This window comes from Mustelus asterias, chromosome 2, assembly GCF_964213995.1.
Source record: "Mustelus asterias chromosome 2, sMusAst1.hap1.1, whole genome shotgun sequence".
NCBI lineage: Eukaryota > Metazoa > Chordata > Chondrichthyes > Carcharhiniformes > Triakidae > Mustelus > Mustelus asterias.
The window spans coordinates 60,460,834-60,483,513 of record NC_135802.1 but is presented as its reverse complement, the minus strand read 5'-3'; the positions used below and the strand labels follow the sequence as shown (position 1 = coordinate 60,483,513).

At 39.9% G+C, this 22,680-nt stretch overlaps 1 protein-coding gene across 2 annotated transcripts in view; it reads left to right on the top strand.

The window, feature by feature from the left end:
- oxnad1 (oxidoreductase NAD-binding domain containing 1) overlaps positions 1-16,899 on the top strand; it is a 34,745-nt gene extending 17,846 nt beyond the window's left edge. For both annotated transcript variants that reach the window (XM_078236019.1, XM_078236013.1), the window contains exons 5-7: positions 8,012-8,254; positions 11,326-11,434; positions 14,026-16,899. In XM_078236019.1, coding sequence (XP_078092145.1) covers positions 8,012-8,254; positions 11,326-11,434; positions 14,026-14,177 — 504 coding nt within the window. In that variant the 3' untranslated portion in view covers positions 14,178-16,899. The remainder of the gene's footprint in view (positions 1-8,011; positions 8,255-11,325; positions 11,435-14,025) is intronic.
- Positions 16,900-22,680: the final 5,781 nt, after the last annotated feature.

The window sequence follows — 22,680 nt, the reverse complement described above, 5'->3', positions numbered from 1 at the left end:
GGAGCAGCTTGTGACAGAACCTACTGGGGAACAGGCAGTTCTGGATTTGGTGATGTGTAATGAGGCAGACTTGATGAGGGAACTTAAGGTGAAGGAACCCTTAGGGAGCAGTGACCGCAATATGATAGAATTTACCCTGCAGTTTGAGAGGGAGAAACTGGAATCGGATGTAACAGTATTACAATTAAATAAAGGTAACTACAAGGGCATGAGGAGTTGGCCAGAGTTAATTGGAAAGGGAGCCTAGCAGGGAAGACAGTGGAACAGCAATGGCAGGAGTTTTTGAGAGTTATTCGGAAGGCACAACAGAAATTCATCCCAAGGAGGAGGAAACATGCTAAGGGGAGGATGAAGCATCCATCGCTGATGAGGGAAGTCAAGGACAGATAAAAGCAAAAGAAAAAGCATACCAAGTAGCAAAGATTAGTGGAAAGCCAGAGGATTGGGAGCCTTTAAAAGCGAGCGGAGGACAACTAAGACCATAAGATGTAGGAGCAGAATAAGGCCACGCGGCCCATCAAGTCTGCTCCGCCATTCAATTATGGCTGATATTTTTCTTACCCCCATTCTCCTGCTTTTCCCCCATAACCCCAACCCCCTTATTAATCAAGAACTATCTAGCTCTGTCTTAAAGAGACACAATGACCCGGTCTCCAGTCTTCTGAGACGAAGAGTTCCACAGATTCACCACTCTGAGTGAAGAAATTCCTCCTCATCTCTGTTTTAAAGGATCGTCCCTTTAGCCTGAGACTGTGCCCTCTGGTTCTAGTTTTTCCTACTCGTGGAAACATCCTCTCCATGTCCACTCTATCCAGGCCTCACAGTATCCTGTAAGTTTCAATAAGATCCCCCCTCATCCTTCTAAACTCCAGCGAGTACAGACCTAGAGTCCTCAACCGTTCCTCATAGGACAAGCTTTTCATTCCATGGATCATTTGTATGAACCTCCTCTGGCCCCTTTCCAAGGCCAGCACATCCTTCCTTAGATATGGGGCCCAAAACTGCTCACAATACTCCAAATGGGATCTGACCAGAGCCTTATACAGCCTCAGAAGTACATCCCTGCTCTTGTATTCTAGCCCTCTCGACATGAACACTAACATTTGCATTTGCCTTCCTTACTACTGTCAACTGAGCCTGCATGTTAACCTTAAGAGAATCTTGAACAATGACTCCCAAGTCCCCTTGTGTTTCTGATTTCCTAAGCATTTTCCCATTTAGAAAATAGTCTATGCCTCCATTCCTCCTTCCAAAGTGCATAACCTCACATAACCACATTGTATTCCATCTGCCACTTCTTTGCCCACTCTCCTAACCTGTCCAAGTCCTTCTGCAGCCCCCCTGCTTCCTCAGTGCTACCTGTCCCTCTACATATCTTTGTATCATTTGCAAACTCAGTAACAGTGCCTTCAGTTCCTTCCTCCAAATCATTAATGTATATTGTGAAAAGTTGTGGTCACAGCGCTGACCCCTGAGGCACACCACTAGTCACCAGCTGCCATCCTGAAAAAGACCCCTTTATCCCCACTCTCTGCCTTTTGCCAGTCAGCCAATCCTCTATCCATGCCAGGATCTTATCCTTAACACCATGGGCATTTAACTTATTTATCAGTCTCCTATGCTGCACCTTGTCAAAGGCTTTCTGGAAATCTAAATAAATCAGGTCGACTGATTCTTCTTTATCTAACTTCCTTGTTACCTCCTCAAAGAACTCTAACACATTTGTCAGACATGACCTCCCCTTGACAAAGCCATGCTGACTCAGTCCTACTTTATCATTCACTTCCAAGTACTCTGCGATCTCATCTTTATTTAATACAAGAGCAGGGATGTACTTCTGAGGCTGTATAAGGCTCTGGTCAGACCCCGTTGGGAGTATTTTGGGCCCCATGTCTAAAGAAGGATGTGCTGGCCTTAGGGTCCAGAGGAGGTTCACAAGAATGATCCCTGGAATGAAGAGCTTGTCCTATTAGGAATGGTGGAGGACTCTGAGTCTGTACTGTGAATTTAGAAGGATGAGAGGGGATCTTACAGGATGCTGCGCGGCCTGGATAGAGTGGACGTGGAGAGGATGTTTCCACTAGTAGGAAAAATTAGAACCAGAGGGCACAACCCCAGGCTAAAGGGACAATCCTTTACAACAAATAAGGAGGAATTTCTTCAGCCAGAGAGCGGTGAATCTGTGGAACTCTTGGCCACAGAAGGTTGTGGAGGCCAGGTCATTGAGTGTCTTTAAGACAGAGATAAATAGATAGGTTCTTGATTAATAAGGGGATCAGGGATTATGGGGGAAAAGGCAGGAGAATGGGGATGAGAAAAATATCAGCCATGATTGAATGGCAGAGCAGACTCGATGGGCTGAATGGCCTAATGCTGCTCCTATGTCTTATGGTCTTCATTTCCTGATGGATTGCAGTAGGTGGTAATCAACAGGTTTCCTTGCCCAAAGCTATTGACTGGGCACTATGCAGTCTCATTGACTCCCAGACTCACTCCCTCCTGACTGTGCTGCCACCTCTAGTGAACCTGTTTTGTCAATGGGAAAGAACACACCTAGGATGGTACTGGAGGAATCTGGGATGTTGGCTGCTAGGTGTGGCACTGAATGGATTGTTGCTTGACTGGATGGGATGAGCCTGTCGCGTGTCGGAAACTAATGCCTATATAACAGCCAGGTGATCTATCCCAATTCCTGCAATTTTTGCAGTGGCTTATTTGATCAGTTCAGAACAGTCAACCTGATAGCTGTTCTGGAGTGGTGTAGGCCAGAATGAGGCAAGACCCTGAAGGTCTTTAATGTACCAGTTGGGTTTGTACAATAATACAACAGCTGCATTGTTACTATTACTGATGCTAGCTTTTTATTCCTATTTATTTAACTAGAATCAAATTCACAAATTGTCATGGTGGGATGCAGACTTGGCTTTGCCGATTATTAGTCTAGACTTCTGGAATACTAGTCTAGACACATGGCTACTATGATATCATATTGTTTATATAGTATAATATTTAAAAATGTATTAATTCTATAAGTAATTGAAGTAATTTCTTTCAAATGTGCACTTCGTTTCACATTTGTCTTGCTGTAAGAAATTGAATTTTTAAAAATACATTTTCTCTATTTTACAACAAATTTGAAGGGTAGTTTCATTTTAATTGCATCTTGAGTTAAATATTTATACTTTACCATCTGCATGTGGGAGTATTTTGCTCTTTTGATTTCAAACCTGCTATTTAGACTTTCATTTCAGTGAGTGAGTGCACATATTAGCAGAGAATATTAAAAATAGTTCAGGTAATTATACTACCATCATCTGATGTTTTGTCTTAGTTTCTGCACAAATTGAATACATGATAAGGAAACTGAGAAGCAGCTTTGTGAGGAAAATCGTTTGAGGAAAATTTCCCTCTTGCCCATTATTGGAACCCTCTATACTGGAACAACAGCTGTAGTATGAGTGAGTGTACAAAAGTACCACTAATTCTATTCCTTATTTGAAAGTAATGATAGGCAAAATAATGCGAGTTATTTCAGACTTCTTTTAGTTCAGAATTAATAATCCACAACATCGTGACTTCCAGGTTGTGATCTGCATTCTGCTACCACTAGCTGGTGCTGCAACACTGCATCTGTCTACGAGCGGAACGTTTATACAGCTATCAATGATGCAAGACAAAAATAAAGGATTTTTTTCTTCTGCCAATTGCTTTTTGTTTCAGAAATATTCTAGTTTGAATTGGAAACTATATTTAGAAATTAATATTTATTCACTTAGCAGATGCCATTGAATGAATATGCTCAGGTGAGCTGGCATGCAAACACAACCATCAATTTCAAGCTTTTGTGATCTAGATGTATGTTGTACATTCCTCTGTCGGTTCTGGGACTAGAGCTTTAGCATTTTGAGGTGATCTTTCTATTCTGTGCAACATTCAGATGTTATTGCCATGTCATTTGACTGCTTTGTTATGAATCAAAATGGACCTCATGAATATGAAACATTTTCTACTCTGGTCTTGAAATCATTACTTAGAGCATAAAGTATTGAGCTGGTTACATGTACGCTTTTAATTAAGTGAAACCTTTATCAAACTTGAATGGACAACTTGGTGTATTACTGCAGAATGCCAGGTTGTTGGTATGTATCAATTTGTCCTTTTTTTAAAGTTTTGATGCTCAAATTAAACTTCAGCAACCAGTTGAAGCTTATCTGATCTAGGTTCTCAAATTAATAGCTGGGTTTATAGCTCAGGAAGATCCCAAGATCAATCTCTGCTCTGTACTGAGCTAACCTTCTCAGCTATTAGAATGAGGTGGTGGGTTGCTTTACAGTTGACCTCTTGCCCTAGGGTTAGGCAAGGAAAATGAACCACAGATGCTGATCTACATCAATCTAAGTAAACATTTCATTTGTATGAGCAAAGCTCAAGGGCAGGACTGGGCTCAGCTGTGATGCCCTCTGATGTTTAATCACTTGCTGACATGCGCTATTCAGCTTCTCACATGAATGATTATACCCAGGATAAAGTACTGGGGGGTAGTGGCTAGCATGAAAAGATACCTCTGCGTGTTCCAGGAGGCGAGTAATTGGCAACTGGGTTGGGATAAATCTCCAATTCCTCTCCAGTTAAGTCAAAAAGATGAGTACAGATCAAGACAGCTGTTTAGCTCAAACTATACCAACCTTAGAACATAGAAAGAACATAGAAAGCCACAGCACAAACAGGCCCTTCGGCCCACAAGTTGCGCCGATCACATCCCCACCTCTAGGCCTATCTATAGCCCTCAATCCCATTAAATCCCATGTACTCATCCAGAAGTCTCTTAAAAGACCCCAACGAGTTTGCCTCCACCACCACCGACGTCAGCCGATTCCACTCACCCACCACCCTCTGAGTGAAAAACTTACCCCTGACATCTCCTCTGTACCTACCCCCCAGCACCTTAAACCTGTGTCCTCTCATAGAACTCCACAATATCCCTGCAGCATCTAACTGTCTCTTAAATAAATCCAGAGATTTTGCCTCTATCACTTTACCAGAAGATGTTAGTTCAATTCTAGAAATCAGTAAGCTGTTTTAAAAATCTTTCTTAACTGTGTTGTTGAAAATTTGAGATTTTGAATTTTCTATGCAAATTACACAAGCAATTATTACAAGTTATGCTTGTAATTTTTAAAACTTGGCTTCATCATAAAATCAACTACTTAAATTTAAATGCCTTTATATTTTAATTCTTGAATATTACTAGGAAAAGAAAAGACATAGGGTGAAATTTTCCCGTCCCACTTGGGAATCATAGCGGATGGGACAGAAAATTGGTGGACCATTTAAAGGTCCATTGACCTCGGTGGGAATTTCTTTTCTTGAGACGTGAATGGCTGGAAAATCCAGCCCATGCTATTGAAACTTTTTATCTTGTGCAGAGAAACCAATAGTAAAAAGAACGACAATTTATACTGCATGCGAAGATTCGTTGGTAAGTGGACTCTGGTAGAGATGTTGCCATGAGGAACACAGCAGGAAACAGTTAACTGCAAACTGTCAGACTTCAAACTGTTCAGATTTAAACCAGGCAGGTTGACACTGGTCAAAGCATTGCCATGTGGAATGAACCAGGGAATGGCTGTCCCCCAAGCTGTAAATGTGCACACATGGACAAGCTCCTTCTGTCTACAAAGAACAGGGTCCTGTGTGTGAATATATGTGGCTTCTAACATGTGTAAGTGAGCCACGTAGTGATGCTGGAATCTGGAATAAAATCTAAAAGGCTGGAATTTGTTGTATTACTGCAGAAGGTCTAGTAGCATCTGTAAGGAAAGAAACCGTTAATATTTTGAGTCAATATGAATCTTCTTTGAAGCTTTCAGACTTCAGGATTTTAACTTTAACACTAACTTATGATCAGCCTCATGAAGGCAGCCAACAGTCTTTATTCTATCCTCGGTCTTTACAGATAGTGCAGCTAACCTTTATGATTCAATCAGTTATTTGGAAATTAATTTGATTAAAAAGTATAAGTATATACAAAGGATGCAGATCCACATGAATGGAATCATCTTGCTGAGCAGACAGTGATAATGCTTCCAAGTGCAAGATGTAAAGAAAGAAGTATGTGCATTTCTAAAGTTACTTTTGCGACCACTTGACATCGCAATGTGCTTTATGGCCAAAGGAATACTTTTAAATCTAGTCACTATTGCAACCTAGAAAATGTGGCAGCCATTCTGCACTCCCACAATATGATAATGACTAGATAATCAGTTTTTATGACGTTGATTGAGGGATAAATATTGATCAGGACATGGGTATCTGTCCTGCTCTTTTTGAAATGGGGATCTTGTATGTTCACTCAAGCAGACCGATGAGGCCTTTGGTTAAATGTCTCATCCAAAAGAAGGCACTTTGATAATGTAGACCTCCATCACCACTGTACTGGAGTATCAGCTTTGATTTTGTGCTCAAGGTATGAGTGAAAATTCACATTATGAATGCAGTACTTGAAATGTCAAAATAATATTTGTGGCAAAGTTATCTAAATGAAGCTTTAAAAAATGCCATATTGGGCCAACTACTTTATTCAGACATTGAATAATGAGGGTCTGAAGAACGTGTCCTGTAGTTAGCTAAGTAACAGCAAGTGTCCTTTTCGTGTATAGAAGAAAGAGTCGAATAACACCATGAAAGCATTCTTGAAGCATATATAATTTCTGTTAATGAATGGAAGATCACAGCAATGGAAATTTCATCATCATGCACCTTCCTGCAGGTTGGCATTTATGTCAGTTCATAATGAATGCCTGCCCAAGTTGAACTTCAAAATTCCATAGTACTCATTGCAATTAAGTGACTTCAGATGGACCGTTCTGTGCTGAGACAATCTAAGGTTCCCACATTGGAATGATCAATCACTGGGAGATTAAAGAAACTTCAATATCCTGTTATGTTCAATACCGTATACAAGAATGGGAGAAAAAATAAATTTTAACCATGTGTTTAAACCTTGGTGGCCATATTAACATGTGAACAGCTAATTGGAACCAAATGTTTGTTGTGTTGGCCTTGATTCGGGCGGCATGGTGGCACAGTGATTAACACTGCTGCCTCACAGCGCCAGGGAGCCGGGTTCAATTCCCAGCTTGGGTCACAATCTGTGTGGATTTTGCACATTCTCCCTGTGTCTGTGTGGGTTTCCTCCGGGTGCTCCAGTTTCCTCCCACAGTCCAAAGATGTGCAGGTTAGGTGGATTGGCCAGGCTAAATTCTCCCTCAGTCTACCCGATAAGGTGCCAAGTGTGGCAACTCAAGAATTTTCACAGTAACTTCATTTGCAGTGTGAATGTAAGCCTACTTGTGACTAATAAAACTTTACAAACTTTCTATTCACATAGCAGATATTGCCATTTGAATAGTGATGCCAGTGGTAGAGTACATTTCAGTTTTCTGATAATTTTAAAGCACTAACAAAAATACTATTAGACTACCCATTTAAATAGAAAAATAATGTATTTGTGAAATTCACTGATTTTGTAAAAACAATATTAGTTTTATTGTTCCTGAAGAGGTCATCAAGTCAGTTTAACATATTCGCAACATTTCTGTACAGTGTATCTATTCTAGGAACAAGAATTTATCAAATGTACTCTAGTATATTTTTTTTATGAATGTTAATTTTTAGTGAAATGTATTCAAAGTTCTGGCATTACATTTCAAATTAAGCAATGTTCAAGAAGCAGATACAGTTTTTACTTTTTAATATATTGTTATTGAATTCGCAGTATTACGTAATGTACAGTGACATATAGTTTAGCTGCAAGGGAAGTTCTGCTGAAACATTATTACCATGTTTTGCCTAATATTAAATATGACTTTTCATTTGAGGAAGCAAGATTTCCCTTAGACAACAAATGCCCAGGAGTTATTTTGAGGCTTCAATATTGTGTTTTCCAGAAAATGCATTTTTTTTTTCAAAAACTGTATTTATAACAAAATCCTTCCATTTTCTCCCTCAGTGCAATGTTGGTTCAGAAGTAACTCTTCGCGTAGGAGGTGATTTCTTCTTTGACCCTCAACCTTCTGACTCTCCAGTGAACCTGTTATTAGTTGCAGGTGGAGTGGGCATTAATCCCTTGTATTCTATACTCTTGCACATGGTGGATCTCCATCGATTGCAAGGCAGCAAGCAATGTAAATACAAACCAGGATCAGTACACCTCTACTATAGTGCCAAGAACACAGATGAGCTTCTTTTCAAGGTTAGCTTATCTTTACTTTTGCTTTTTGTTTTAGATTTTCAAACCACAGAGCTGATCTGTAGCTAGACTAGATCAATGATGGATGATACTGTTGCTCTACACACTGATTTTGAGCAGAATTTGGACTAGATTTTATTACAATGTTTAATGTAATTTAACAGCACATCAAACTGGTGGCTTAACCTAATTTTCCTGGCCTGGAACGAGGAGAATTGAGCTGCCAGTGGAATTTTAATGTTTCCTTTAGTGCTCAGCTCTCAATTGTTCACTTAAAGGCAATGTATTGTCCATTTGTTCATACTTGTTTAAAATTCCTCTTGGGCCAAAAAAGGCCAGCAGTTGTTAGCTTGAGCCATTTCCCAGTCTTTTTTTGTTCCTGTTTTAATCAGAATAATTTGCTACCTTGTTCATGTACCTTTTGCAAGTGAACCAGTTGAAATTCGGTTAACTTCACGTTTCCAACAGGTGCCATGTTCTTGGAAGCTGTGATGTATCCTATCTTCAACCCACACTTCTTGTGAATGTGTTTATCCTTTGGGAAAATCTTAAATTATTTTATTTTTAATACCTTTGGATTGTTGTGCTTAATCAGCTAAGGCCAAGGAATAGAACAATTTTCTTCTTTATTCTTTATCTAAGAACTCCCAGGTCAGTATATTAGTTTAAATTCAGAATAAAGCTTTTCTGCAGTACCCAAACATGCGCTGTAGACCTCCAACAAAATTAATATAGCTCCTTTAATGTAACAGAACAGTCCATGTGCTCCACAGTTAAAGCTGACATGAACAAGAGAGGATCAAAGGCGTCAATGAAGAAATGTTTCAAGGGGACTGAAGATTGATTCCTGAGTTGGCGAGATTGGCGTATGAGGAGATATTGAGTTGGTTTGGACTATAGTCACTGGAGTTCAAAAGAAAGAGGGGGGAAATCTCACAGAAACCTATAAAATTCTAACAGGACTGTACAGGGTAAATACAGAGAGGATGTTCCCGATAGTGGGGGAGTCCAGAACCGGGATCATAGTGTAAGGATATAGGGTAAATCTTTTGGGACTGAAGTGAGGAGAAATTTCGTCATCCAGATTATGTTAAGCCTATGGAATTCGCTACCACAGAAAGCAGTTGAGGCTAAAACATTGCATGTTTTCAAGAAGGAGTAGAGAAGAAGAAAGCTCTTGGGACAAAGGGGATTAAAGGATGTAGGATCAGGCTATTCAGTTGGATGATCAGCTATGATCATAATGAATGGAGGAGCAGGTTCAAAGGGCCAAATGACCTACTCCTATTTTCCATGTTTCTATGTTCTGTGGGAACATTATAGCAGAACAGGAGAATTTAGGGAAAGCGTTTTAGTGCACAAGATGGTAGATGAGCTGCAGTGGGGAGGATAAATGCAGAATAGGCTAGAATTGGATGAGTAGAAGGAATGGGAGCACTATCCTAGGGTTGGAAGTAATTGTAGAGATTGGGAAGAGTGAGTCCATGGAAAAGGTTGACGGTGAGAATGTTAAAATCAATACACTGAAGGACAAGGCATTAGCGTGCAACTTAATGAAAATTTTGTATTTGATCGACAGGTCAGAATTCTGATTTTTAGTTTGTGTATTGGAGCTCAGGCGGTCTTAAGACCATTAGACATAGGAGCAGAAATAGGCCGTTCAGCCCATCGTGTCTGCTCTAACATTCAGTGAGACCATGACTGATCTAATATGATAATCCTTAACTCCACTTTCCTGCCTTATCCCCATAGTCGTTAATTCCCTTGCTGATTAAAAATCTGTCTATCTCAGCCTTGAACTTAATTAACAATCCGTCTCGATAGCTCTCTATGGTAAAGAATTCCACAGATTCACTACACTCCGAAGAAAGGTTTCCTCAACTCTGTCCTAAATGAGGACTTCTTACTCTTGGATTATGCCCTCTGGTCTTAGACACTCCCATAAGGGGAAACAATCTCTCAATAAGTTTGCCTCTCATTCTTCTGAACTCCAATGAGTACAGGCCCAACCTACTCGACCTCTCCTCATAAGAAAATCCTTCCATTCCAGGATCAACCTAATGGACCTTCTGGACTGCCAGTATATCTTTCTTTAGATAAGGGGACCAAAACTGTTCACAGTATTTCTGGTGTGGTCTAACTAGCCTTGGAGAGTTTAGTAATACTTCCCTACTTTGTACTCCATTACCTTTGAAATAAAGACCAAACTTCCATTTGCCTTCCCTATTACTTGAACTTTCATGCTAGTTTTTGTGATTTATGTACAAGGACTCCCAAATTCCTCTGTGCTGCAGCTTTCTGCAGTCTTTCTCCATTTAAATAATATTCAGCTCCACTATTCTTCCTACCAAAGTTCATAATTTTACATTTTCCTACATTATATTCAATTTGCTAAGTTTTTGTCCACTCACTTTACATATTAATATCCCCTGTAGACACGGTCATCCTCACCATTTGCCTTCCCACCTATTTTCGTGTCATCTGCAAACTTGGCAATAATGTATTCACTTCCCTCATCCAATCATTAATATATGTTGTAAATTATTGTGGCCCCCAACATGGCACTCCACTAATTATAGGTTGCCATCCTGAAAATGCCCTCTTTTTCCAACTCTTGTCTTCTATTAGTTAGCCAATCCTCTATCCATGCTAATATATGACCCCTAACACCAAGTAACCTTTCTGCGGTACCTTGCCAAACGCTTTTTAGAAATCCAAGTATGTTACATCTCCTGGTTTTCCTTTATCTATCCTTTTCATTGCCACCTTAAAATTCAGTGAAGTAGGCATTGGGAAAGACCCTCTGGGCCAAGCGACAACCCAAACGTTCCCATACAGGCCATGCATAAGGAGTGTGGGTGGCCATACAGTTTAATAGGTAAGCACTTAAACAGATAATTAACACATTCCAAAAGAAAAATCCGAAAGTATGTTGGTTTTCTCCCCTTTTGTTTCTCATCCTTCCCTTTCCCTAGCCGCTTTTCTATCCAACCTTCCCTCTTTCATCATTGTCTCTATTGTTTGAGCAACATGTAGTTAGTATACAACTAATACCAAATTAACTTATTTTCTAGAGAAACATCATAAACTTGGCAAAGGAGTTTACAGGAAAGATTAGCTGCCATTTTCATGTGACACAGCAAGACTTTGAAATATCTGCAGATATCCAACCTTATGTAACTGGTAAGCTTCAGTGTGTCCATATGGTTCAATCAAATGTACCATAAAAGTACTAATCATGTCTTGTTAAACTCCGTAGGTTGATAAAAATAGCATTGCTGCTCAGTTTTATTGTACCCAAAAAAGAAAAGCAAGTTACCCAAGAAAGTAACTTTACATTTCAAATAGAAAAGAACAGCTTTGAATGCTTGAAGTTGTATGGGGAAAAGAATTACTGGAAATAACAGCAAGTTGATCAGTAAAAGATGTATTTCATGTTATACTTCAGGACTGTTAATTGTATATACAAAAGTAAACATTCCTTTTTTATTGCAATTGTTCTTGGTTATAAATTTTTACAATGTAATTCAGTACTATAACATTGTTGATTGAGCCTCATAGAGTTGTGTTGAGTCTTTTTGGTGATTACTGTTGGTTTAGATTGTGAAAGCTTGTAGCCATAATGATGTATGCTCGCATGTTTTCACTGGAGAGTTATAACTTCATTTAATTTACACACAGATGAAATAACATCCATTATAACAGTGCCTGAACTGTGGCAAGGCAAAGTGGTGGGGGGTGGGGGGGAGAATCAGAAAACGGCAAATCCGTGTACTGGCTATTTGTTGGTAGGAGGAGCAAAGAGATCTAGGTGTCCAGGCACACACACAACTAAAAGCTAATGCAAAGATAAAAAGTTATGGTAAGGGTGACTAATTTTCCTGAGTTCCTCCTCCTTTTGCATTTCCTGAGTTATAGCTATTTCTGGGATGTTACTTGTATCCTCCATAGTGAACACCGATGCAAAATGGCTGTTCAATTCATCTGGCATCTCGTTATTTTCCATTATTAGTCACCCAGACTCACTTCCGATAGGACCAGTGCTCACTTTGTTAACTGTTTTCTTTTTAAAATTTCTAAAGAAACTTTAATGATATCTTTATATTTCTAGCTAGCTCTCGTACTCTAATTTCTCCCTCCTTATTAATGTTTATCATTCTTTGCGATTTAATATTCTGTCCAATCCTTGTGCAATTATATGTTTTTTTTCTTTAAGTTTAATAGTATTTTTTAACTTTTTAGTTATCCATGGATGGTGGATCCTCCCCATAGAATTTTTCTTTCTTGTTGGCATGTATCTATTCTGTGACTTTTGAAATATCTCTAAATTTCTGCCATTGAATGTCTATTGGCCTATTCCTTATCTTCACTTGCCAGTTCACTTTAACTAATCCTGTTTTCATGCCCTCATAATTACCTTATTTAAGTCTGAAATACTTTTTAACATGTTTAAAGTTTATTTATTTGTGTTACAAGTAGCTTACATTAACACTACAATGAAGGTACTGTGAAAATCCCCTAATCTCCACACTCCAGCACTTGTTTGGGTACACTGAGGGAGAATTTAGCATGGCCAATGCACCTAACCAGCACGTCTTTCAGACTGTGGGGGAAACCAGAGCACCCGGAGGACACCCACGCAGACAGAGGGAAAATATGCAGACTCCACACAGAAAGTGACCCAAGCTGGGAATCGAACCCGGGACCCTGGCAATGTGAGGCAGTGGTGCAAATACTAGTCTTGGACCTACTCTCTCCCTCAAAGGGAACATAAAATTAAATCATATTATAATTGCTGCTCCCTCGGGGGCACCTTCATCATAAGGTGATTAATTAATCCTATCTCGTTGCACACTACCAGATCTAGTATACCCTGTTATCTGGTTGGTTCCAGAAAGTGTTGTTCTAAGAAGCAATCCTGAAAACATATTTCTCATCTAGGTAACCTTCGTCCACCAGACTATTTCCAGTCTATATGTAGATTAAAATCCCCCATGGTCATCACCATACTGTCCTGATAAGTTTCAATTTTTCTTCTTTTATACATCATCCTACTGTGTGGATACTGTTAGGGATCCTATACACCACTTCTTGCCTTTATCATTTCACATCTCTGTCCAAGCTGCTTCTACGTCCTGTTTTCCTGAAGTTGGCTCATCCCTCTCTATTGTGCTAATACCATAATTAACTAACAGAGCCACCCCCTCCACCTTTTCCTAGCTTCCTGTCCTCCTGAAATGTCATGTACCTTTCAATATTTAGGTTCTGAACTATGTCATCCTGCAGCCATGTCTGTGTAATTTCAATTGTTTTGTTTGAATGCTCCGTGCATTCACATAGAGAGGGTAGGATTTTCTGGTTGAGCCCTCTTTGAGATCAGAAATTCACACCCAATGTCAACGGACTTTTAAACAGTCCATCACCATTCTGATCCCGCCGTGATGATTCCCGCAGCAGGTGGGACCGAAAATTTACCCCTGAGCCTTTAGTTCAGTCCTAATGTTTTGTAATCTCCAGACTTATCTGCTGATTTACTCATAGATTTGTACTCTTTATCCCTTGCTGTCATTGTCTGTTTTTCTTTTATAATAGTAGCATCTCTCTGTCTTGCCTTGTCTTTACTCTTCAGGTAGAATTGCTAGAGTTTTTATTCGTAACTGCCATTGACCCCCAAGTAACGGATTAAAAACCGTGATGGCGGAGTTGTGCGCCAAAGCATTTAATTATAAATGTTTTTAGATACAATTCTTTAACAATTTTCATTTTTATTTTAGCTGGAAGAATATCTGAAAGGACTCTGGCACCCGTGTCAAAGGAAAGCCTCTGTTATATTTGTGGTCCACCTCCAATGATAGAAGCTATTTCTCAACAGCTAGAAAAACTTGGCATTCCAAAAGAAAGGATCATTTTTGAAAAGTGGTGGTAGTGCGCGTCTAAAATGGCAATTTTCCCCAACATTATTCTCGTGTTTTACTAATCAAAGCCATTGTAATTTACTTTGGCATTGGATATTGTTCTCTGGTAGTTGTTCTTTGATTTCAGAACTACAAAAAGTGTTGGCCAGTACTGAAGTTGGAGTTTGAGATCAGTATCATTGGGAATGATGCTATTCCTGCAGCAATTAATGTCCCACAGGGTGACATGTCATCAATATTGCCTTTAAACTGCTGCTTTGAAACATTGAAAATCTTAAAATATTCAATAGTAAAAGTTAGTATCTAATTTACATTTTTCTACCATAATTTGCATTCTTTGTAATTTTATTTATATATTTTGAATGTTGAATTTTAAGCTGTCAGTACATTACTTTCATATCAATGCAACATAATTTATATTAATTTAAATGCAATGGAACAATCCAGGAATCAGACCCTAATCTAACTCCCAAATACACTGACGCCAAGAAATGCAAGACCATTTTCAAATCAATAGTCTGATGCCGTTCAGCTTACACATCAGGTATGACTCCAGCTCAGTGCAAAACCACAGAATGACCAGCAGAACTCAGATGAAATCATTTTGTTTATTGAAGGATAAGAAGTGCAACCAATTGGTGTTACTTTTAACATTTAGAATCAGCCATCAGAGAGCATAACTTGGAGCCTGTGGAGCCCCAGTCTGCCACCTGCACATTGAACTGTATTGATATTGGTTTCAGACAGTTGGCTGCAACATAATAGCCATTTTCAAATGAGGAAAGTTTGTGAGAGAAATTCATGCTGGCAAATTAGTGCCGTGCTTGCAAAAAAAAACTGAACTGCGTCAGTGTCTGTGATCATGTTTTTGCTTGAAAGATGAATGAATCTGGATTACAAATTCATAAGAGGATTAGAACCTCACATTGACTTTAACATTTTGAAAACTATATTCTACAATTCCAGCTTTGAAAATGAGAAATGAATGAACGAGTTGATGTGACTTTTATTTGTAATATTCATCATTTTTAGCTTTTTGATTAAGCATAGTGATACAATTAAGTACTTCTAGTTAGTTAGTTAGAAAATATTTTAATTTTATTCAAACTCTAAGAATTTTTTAAACTTCATTTTTTTCAATGCAATATAACCCTCTACATTGGATCTCTGTTTACAAACTGAACATCACCAAGGACCGAGCGAAACCTGTCCTAGTTTACATATATTTGTTACTTATGCCTTCTATGGATGAGAAAGTAATCGGTAACAATTACCATAAATGATATGCTTCTTTCTCCCTCCCCCACCCCCACCCCCCCCCCCCCCCCTCGCCTTCCTAGCTCAGAGGTTGCTGTCCCAATGCTGCCTACCATTTGATTCCTTCTGCTAATTTAAGTATGCCCACAAGAGTAGAATATTTTGATTGATTTGACTTAATTTTGAAATAATTTTATAGTGTCTTCCGTTAACATATCATGCATGTTTCTGCCTGACCTGCCAATTTGATGATTTGGTCCAATGAGTTTGTACCATTTTAACACTTTATTCTCTCTCCTTCCGTTCTTTATTTATATGAAGCATGACGGATTGCTCAGTGTTCCCGCTCTATCTTTGGTTTGATTTTATTGCCTTTATGTGGAGATGTTGGCATTGGATTGGGGTGGGCACAGTAAAAAGTCTCCACACCAGGTTAAAGTACAACAGGTTTATTTGGAATCACGACTTGCTCCGAAAGCTCGTGATTCCAAATAAACCAGTTTTGGACTTTAACCTGATGTTGTGAGACTTTTTATTGCTTTTGAAATTGTATTTTTTATTTTCAACTAGATCAACTGTTGCTGAAAATTTTGTAGCTGCTTTCTCTACAATTCTAGCAGTCCAGATTTCTTAAAACAAGATTTAACAACACTTAACTGAAAATGTAGAACCACTATTAGTATAACCTGTAAGCATATTTGATTTGTACTGTTTATTAATGACCGTATTACCACTGCCTACTCTTTATTTCATGCCTGGTACTGGTTTTTGGTCAGTTGAAGAATTAAAATTGCTTCATTTTCTCATCGATGCTGGCAAAATCCAAGATTAATGAAAAATGACCTGTTCTGAAAATTCTAAGCTATTTGAAGTGTATCCAGATCAACTGTTTTCCATATCTAACCACTGTTTATATTTATTCTCACCAAACTCCACACAATGAATAGAGCAATGTTGATTTTATATGATTTCATTCTGTTAATTGGGATTCTGAATTATTATCACTGGTTGTTTAATATAATGAGGCTCCTGAGCCACACATGCTTAATAATTGACCACCATAGCCAAAACCACTACAAGATGTCAGGCTGTCATGGTTTAACATAAAGGTGATTGTGAATTGTCACATGAGTTTCATAATGTATTTTAAATTGCATCATCAGAATTCACTGGCTATATCTGAGTGATTCATGCATTTGAAAATTCTGATAATTATGGTAACTGGTACAAATATCTTGCATTCAAACTTGGATAGACCAATATGGTACTGGCCAGTTAGATTTGGTAATATTATATCTGGTAATTTATTAATTTCTTTAGGTTGGGTTGTATGTGCATTTCCTAAGTGATTTTCCTTTGAATTTAGTTCATAGGATTTTAAAATGCTGAATTTTTTTTGGTCTCTTATAGAACTGTAAAAATTATTATATCTTATGCAAAGTGAATGCCTCATGTATGATGCAATAAATTATTTAGACTCTTCCTGAAATTTCATTTGTTGCACTCTGCATACAGTGGATATAAAACTCATAAGAAAAATCCTATGCATCTATTTCTTTTAAGAGAAAATATAGCTAGCTGGTATTCTTATTAGGAGCCTCAAATAGCAGTTCTCAAAAATCTTCTCAGAATCCCTGCAATGCAGAAGGCAGCCATTCGGCCCTTGGGTCTGCACCAACTCTCCAAAAGAGCATCTTACCCAGGCTCACCACCCTACCCTATCCCCGTAGCCTGCACATTTACCATGGCTAATCCACCTAACCTACACACCTTTGGACTGTGGGAGGCAGCCAGAGCATCCAGAGGAAACCCACGAAGAAACAGAGAATGTGCAAACTCCACACACAGTCACCCAAGGCTGGGATTGAACCAGGGTCCCTGGTGCTTTGAGACAGCAGTGCTAACCACTGTCCCACCCTCCAGTTCACTCCCCCCTCAATTTATGTTGATCGTGTGCAGTTCTGGTCACCTCACTATAAGAAGGATGTGGAAGCGCTGGAAAGAGTGCAGAGGAGATTTACCAGGATGCTGCCTGGTTTGGAGGGTAGGTCATATGAGGAAAGGTTGAGGGAGCTAGGGCTGTTCTCTCTGGAGCGGAGGAGGCTGAGGGGAGACTTAATAGAGGTGTATAAAATGATGAAGGGGATAGATAGAGTGAACGTTCAAAGACTATTTCCTCGGGTGGATGGAGCTATTACAAGGGGGCATAACTATAGGGTTCGTGGTGGGAGATACAGGACGGATATCAGAGGTAGGTTCTTTACGCAGAGAGTGGTTGGGGTGTGGAATGGACTGCCTGCAGTGATAGTGGAGTCAGACACTTTAGGAACATTTAAGCGGTTATTGGATAGGCACATGGAGCACACCAGGATGATAGGGAGTGGGATAGCTTGATCTTGGTTTCAGATAAAGCTCGGCACAACATCGTGGGCCGAAGGGCCTGTTCTGTGCTGTACTGTTCTATGTTAACTTCATTTTTAGAAAATACTGTGTAGGACTTCTGTATTTTTCTTTAAAAAAGATTACGTTTTTTTTACAAGTAGCAATGAAAATTCATTAAATCTCACATTCAATAATTGGGAAACTAGTTTGATACCATGCTGTTACGAATGCATTTTTCATCATTTACTACTTGTACATGTTAAAAGTTGACCCACATTACAAACTTCAACATGACTTTAAAAAGGAAAGATACATGCATTTGAAAACAGAAAAGGATCTTTCCAGAAGGTGAGCAGCTGAGAATCCTCTCTGCCAATCATCTTTGTTTAAATTAATTCTCAGAAGAGGCCCAAATCATGTTTTACATTTGCAGAGATTCATCGCAATTGTTCCAGCTCCCTGCCAGTGATGTAATGGGAATCCTGACATTCAACATCAAAGACCTTATTATGATAAATTTGGGTATTATTATCAGGCCACCAAGGTGCCCCAACCCCCACACCCCAGTTAGATGAATCAGTCACGTCAGCTTGAATTGCAACTGATGTCCTCTGACAGGAAGACCCTTTGGATGTGTGGGGTTGTTGCATGGTGGGAGGAATTCCATTCTATTTTTTGTGTCCAAGTGTGGCCTGTAAAATGACATTCATATTTCAAAAACTACGTTCCTGGTGTTTGAGCCCACTCCCCCAGTGTGATGTCATCCCACAGCTTCAAGTTTTTTAACTAAGTTCCAAGCGATATGGCAGAGAAACTTCCAATGCTGCTTTTGCTGCCTGCTACCACACTGCATAAAGCAGGGAAAATGTTGCCCATTGTGCTGTATTACTTGCCTACGTGCAAATTCATTTGTTGCACAGCACTGGTAAGCAATAAAGTAGATTTATTTGAAGACCGACACTAATCTATGCAAGTTACAGGCGAGCTCAATAGACGTGTCTACTCTAGGGATTCAGCGCACACAGCCAGCTGGTCACATGCTGTTTTATATCCTGGTTCTGCGTAGACACATGTTTGTATACTCTCAAATATCAGATCATCCCCCTTTTCCCCCAAAGATAAACATTATGCTTGGTAAGAGTCAATGTACATAATGCAATGAAACTGCACAAAAAAACTCAAGTGATGAATGGAGAAGTAAGAGTCTCCACCGCATATTGGTGGTTTGCTAATCCTTCTAGATCTTGACATGGTATAGCCTCACTGCTTCAGTGTTCTTGATTCATAAATCATAGAATCCCTGCGGCACAGAAGGAGACCATTTAGTCCATTGAGCCTGCACCGACAACAATCCCACTCTATCTCCATAACCCTATGTATTTACACTGCTAATCCCCCCCAAAACTAGGGTATATTTAGCATAGCCAATCAACCTAACCCGCACATCTTTGGAATGCGGGAGGAAACCGGAACACTTGGAGGAAATCCACACAGACATGGGGAGAACGTGCAAACACCACACAGACAGTGACCCAAGCCGGGAATCGAACCCAGTTCCCTGGCGCTGTGAGACAGCAGTACTAACTACTGTGGCACTGTGCCACCCATATGCATTGGTATCCTGCGTACTGTCATAGTGATGGTTGTTTTCATAGTAGTCTTCCACAATTTCACTCTCCAAGTTCATCTTGGAATGTGTTCTTGATGCATTTGCTGTTCTGTGTGATATAGAACTGGACAATTCACTTAGCTGTATCATTGATTTCCAGCGGTTCAGATACATGCCTTCCAGGATTCTGACTGACAAGATGTTCATGCTCACCTCATGTCAACTTATGTGGTTAGTGCAATGCATGTTTGCCACTTTAGGCATATGATGCTGATGATAAAAGCTTCTCATCTTATGACTTCCTCTATGCACTGTCATATTCACGATGTGGAAATCCTGCTCACTTTCTAGTTGAACATTTCCCCACTCTGAATCTTCACCCTGGTCTATCCTGCCACTATCCTTGTGTATGTGTTTGCACTGAAGACCAACATAAATGCCTTCCTGTTGTTGCTGCACATACATTTGTTTGGTCATGTCTTATTGTAACCTCTGGTTGCAACCTTAGAATGAAATTTCCTGCATTGATGTGCCCAATTCTCTCTTACACCACATGCTTTGCAAAGTCTTGAACTCAGGACAGCTCTGTAGTTGCTGCAGGAGACCACACTTCCCACACAGCTTTCTTGGTTTTTTTGCATTCTGGCTAGTACACCAATACTTATAGCTGCACCCAATGCTTGCAAGTATTGTCAGCCATTCATGATCCCAATACTTGCAGGTGTGGTCTAATCACAATGGCTTTGTATTTTCTGCTATCTTCTCCAAGAGGTTTTTTTGGAGGGTTTAGGTTAGCATTCAAGACAGCTCAACTTCCAAAAATTCTCTGCTCTTGTCCTTATCATGGCACCTGCTGATGAACTGATTGATTTTTGTGGCTGATGTCTGTAAGCCATCATCTTCAATCATATTATGAAATTCACCTTTACAGAAAGCTGATCCTCCATGTTCCAATGCTTTTCACGATCCTTCGAATCCTACTTGGACAGGCCTGAAGTTTTGATTCAAGGACGCCCCTCATTTTTTTTTCACCACTTGTTTATCCTGTTCTGTGATGGCTAAATCTAAAAAGCATATTTTCATCCTTTCTCTAAAAGGAGATTTAGAATCCATGAAGATATTTAGCAATGCTGCTGCTGTTTTTTCCCTTTTTTGCCACACTCATCCCAGTGTTTTGCATGCTTTCCATCCTTCACCCCACCCACATAATAATTTGTGTGGGAATGGCAGCCAAAGACACCTCTGTAGCCACACAGCTTTTCAATTTTACTCAAATCAATCCTGAACCAATTCATTGCTCCCATTTACTACCAATCTGTGTATACTCTTTCAATCAGGTACTCTGTGTTCTGTCCGAATTCTGTTTAGAGAGGCACTGTTCCTCCAAGGATACGTACAGACACTGCCTTTGCTGCAGTGCACCAAAACAGAACAGTACAGCACAGGAACAGGCCTTTCGGCCCTCCAAGCCTGCACCAATCATGATGTCTGCCTAAACTAAAACCGTATGCTCTTACGGAGTCCATATCCCTCCATTCCCATCCGATTCATGTATTTGTCTAGCTGCCCCTTAAATGCTGCTATTGTACCTGCTCCCACTACTTCCCAGGGCAGGGCGTTCCTGCCATGCTCTGTGTAAAAAAAACTTGCCTCGTACATCTCTAAACTTTGCCCCACGCCCCTTAAACCTATGGCCCCTAGTACTTGACTTCTCTACCCTAAGAGCATCTGACTATCCAAACTTCAAACTTATACTGCTATTACCATGTGTGTTAGAAGCTTTCTTCATGCAAACTCACCAATGGTACACAGGACTCGTGAACAATAAAGTACTTTATTTTCTTTGAAGACTAATGCTAATATATATGAGTTACAGGAGAGCTCAACAAACAGATCTACTCTAGGGATTGAACACACAGCCTGCTGGTCACATGTTGTTTACATGCCTTTATGTATATTTTGCTAGCTTCCTCCTGTGGCCTAGTGGTATAGGTCACTGAACTGGTAAACCACGAACTTAGAGCAATGCTCTGGGGTTCCAGGCTTGAATCCCACTGTGGTAGATAGTCGTCCTGTGGCAGGCATGGTTGAGCTGAAAAAAATATATGCATGTGGTACCTTGCAAAGACGGGTGACCGCCAAGCAGATTAACAAATCAATGATTTATTAAGACCCATAAGATAAGATATAGGAGCAGAATTAGGCTATTCAGCACATCGAGTCTGCTCCGCCATTCAATCAGGCTTTTGTATCTTTTTCCCAATGGAAGAAGGTAGAAGAGAGTATGTTCAGTAGGCTGTGTAGGATCTTTGATTATGCTGGCTGCTTTGTCGAGGCAGCGGGAAATGTAGATAGAGTCAATGGATGGGAGGCTGATTTGCGTGATGGACTAGGCTTCGTTCGTGACCCTTTATAGTTTTTTGCAGTCTTGGACAGAGCAGGAGCCATACCAAGCTGTGATACAACCAGAAAAAATGCTTTTTATGCTGCATCTGTAAAAGCTGATGAGAGTCGTAGTGGACATGCCAAATTTCCTTAGCCTCCTGAGAAAGTAGATGTGTTGGTGGGCTTTCTTAACTATAGCGTCATCATGGAGGGACCAGGACAGGTTGTTGGTGAACCGGACACCTCAAAACTTGGAAATTGTTGACCATTTCCACTTCGTCCCTATTGATGTAGACAGGGCTTGTCCTCTACTGTGCTTCCTGAAGTCGATGACTATCTCTTTCATTTTGTTGACATTGAGGGAGAAATTATTGTTGTTGCACCAGTTCACCAGATTCTCTCGCTCTTTCCTGTACTCCGTTTCATCATTATTTGAGATCCGATCCACTACAGTGGTGTCATCAGCAAACTTGGAAATCGAGTTGGAAGGAAATTTGGCCACACAGTCATGGGCATATAAGGAGTATAGTAAGGGACTGAGGACACAGCCTTGTGGGGTACCTGTGTTGAGGATGATCGTGGAGGCGGCGTTGCTGCCTATTCTTACTGATTGTGGTCTGCGGGTTAGGAAGTCCAGGATCCAGTTGCAGAGGGGGGAGCTGAGCCCTACGCCATGGAGTTTGGAGATGAGTTTTGTAGGAATATAGATATATATCATGATATAGATGTGAGAGTTTCTGTTCCAATAACATAGCATCCTTATAGGTTGATCCAATAAGATTATCAGAGGTGCAAAAAGAAATTGAATTTATGCTCAAAAATGACATTAGTGAACTGAGTTCTGGTGATTGGAATTTCCAATGGTACCGAAGCCAGGTGGA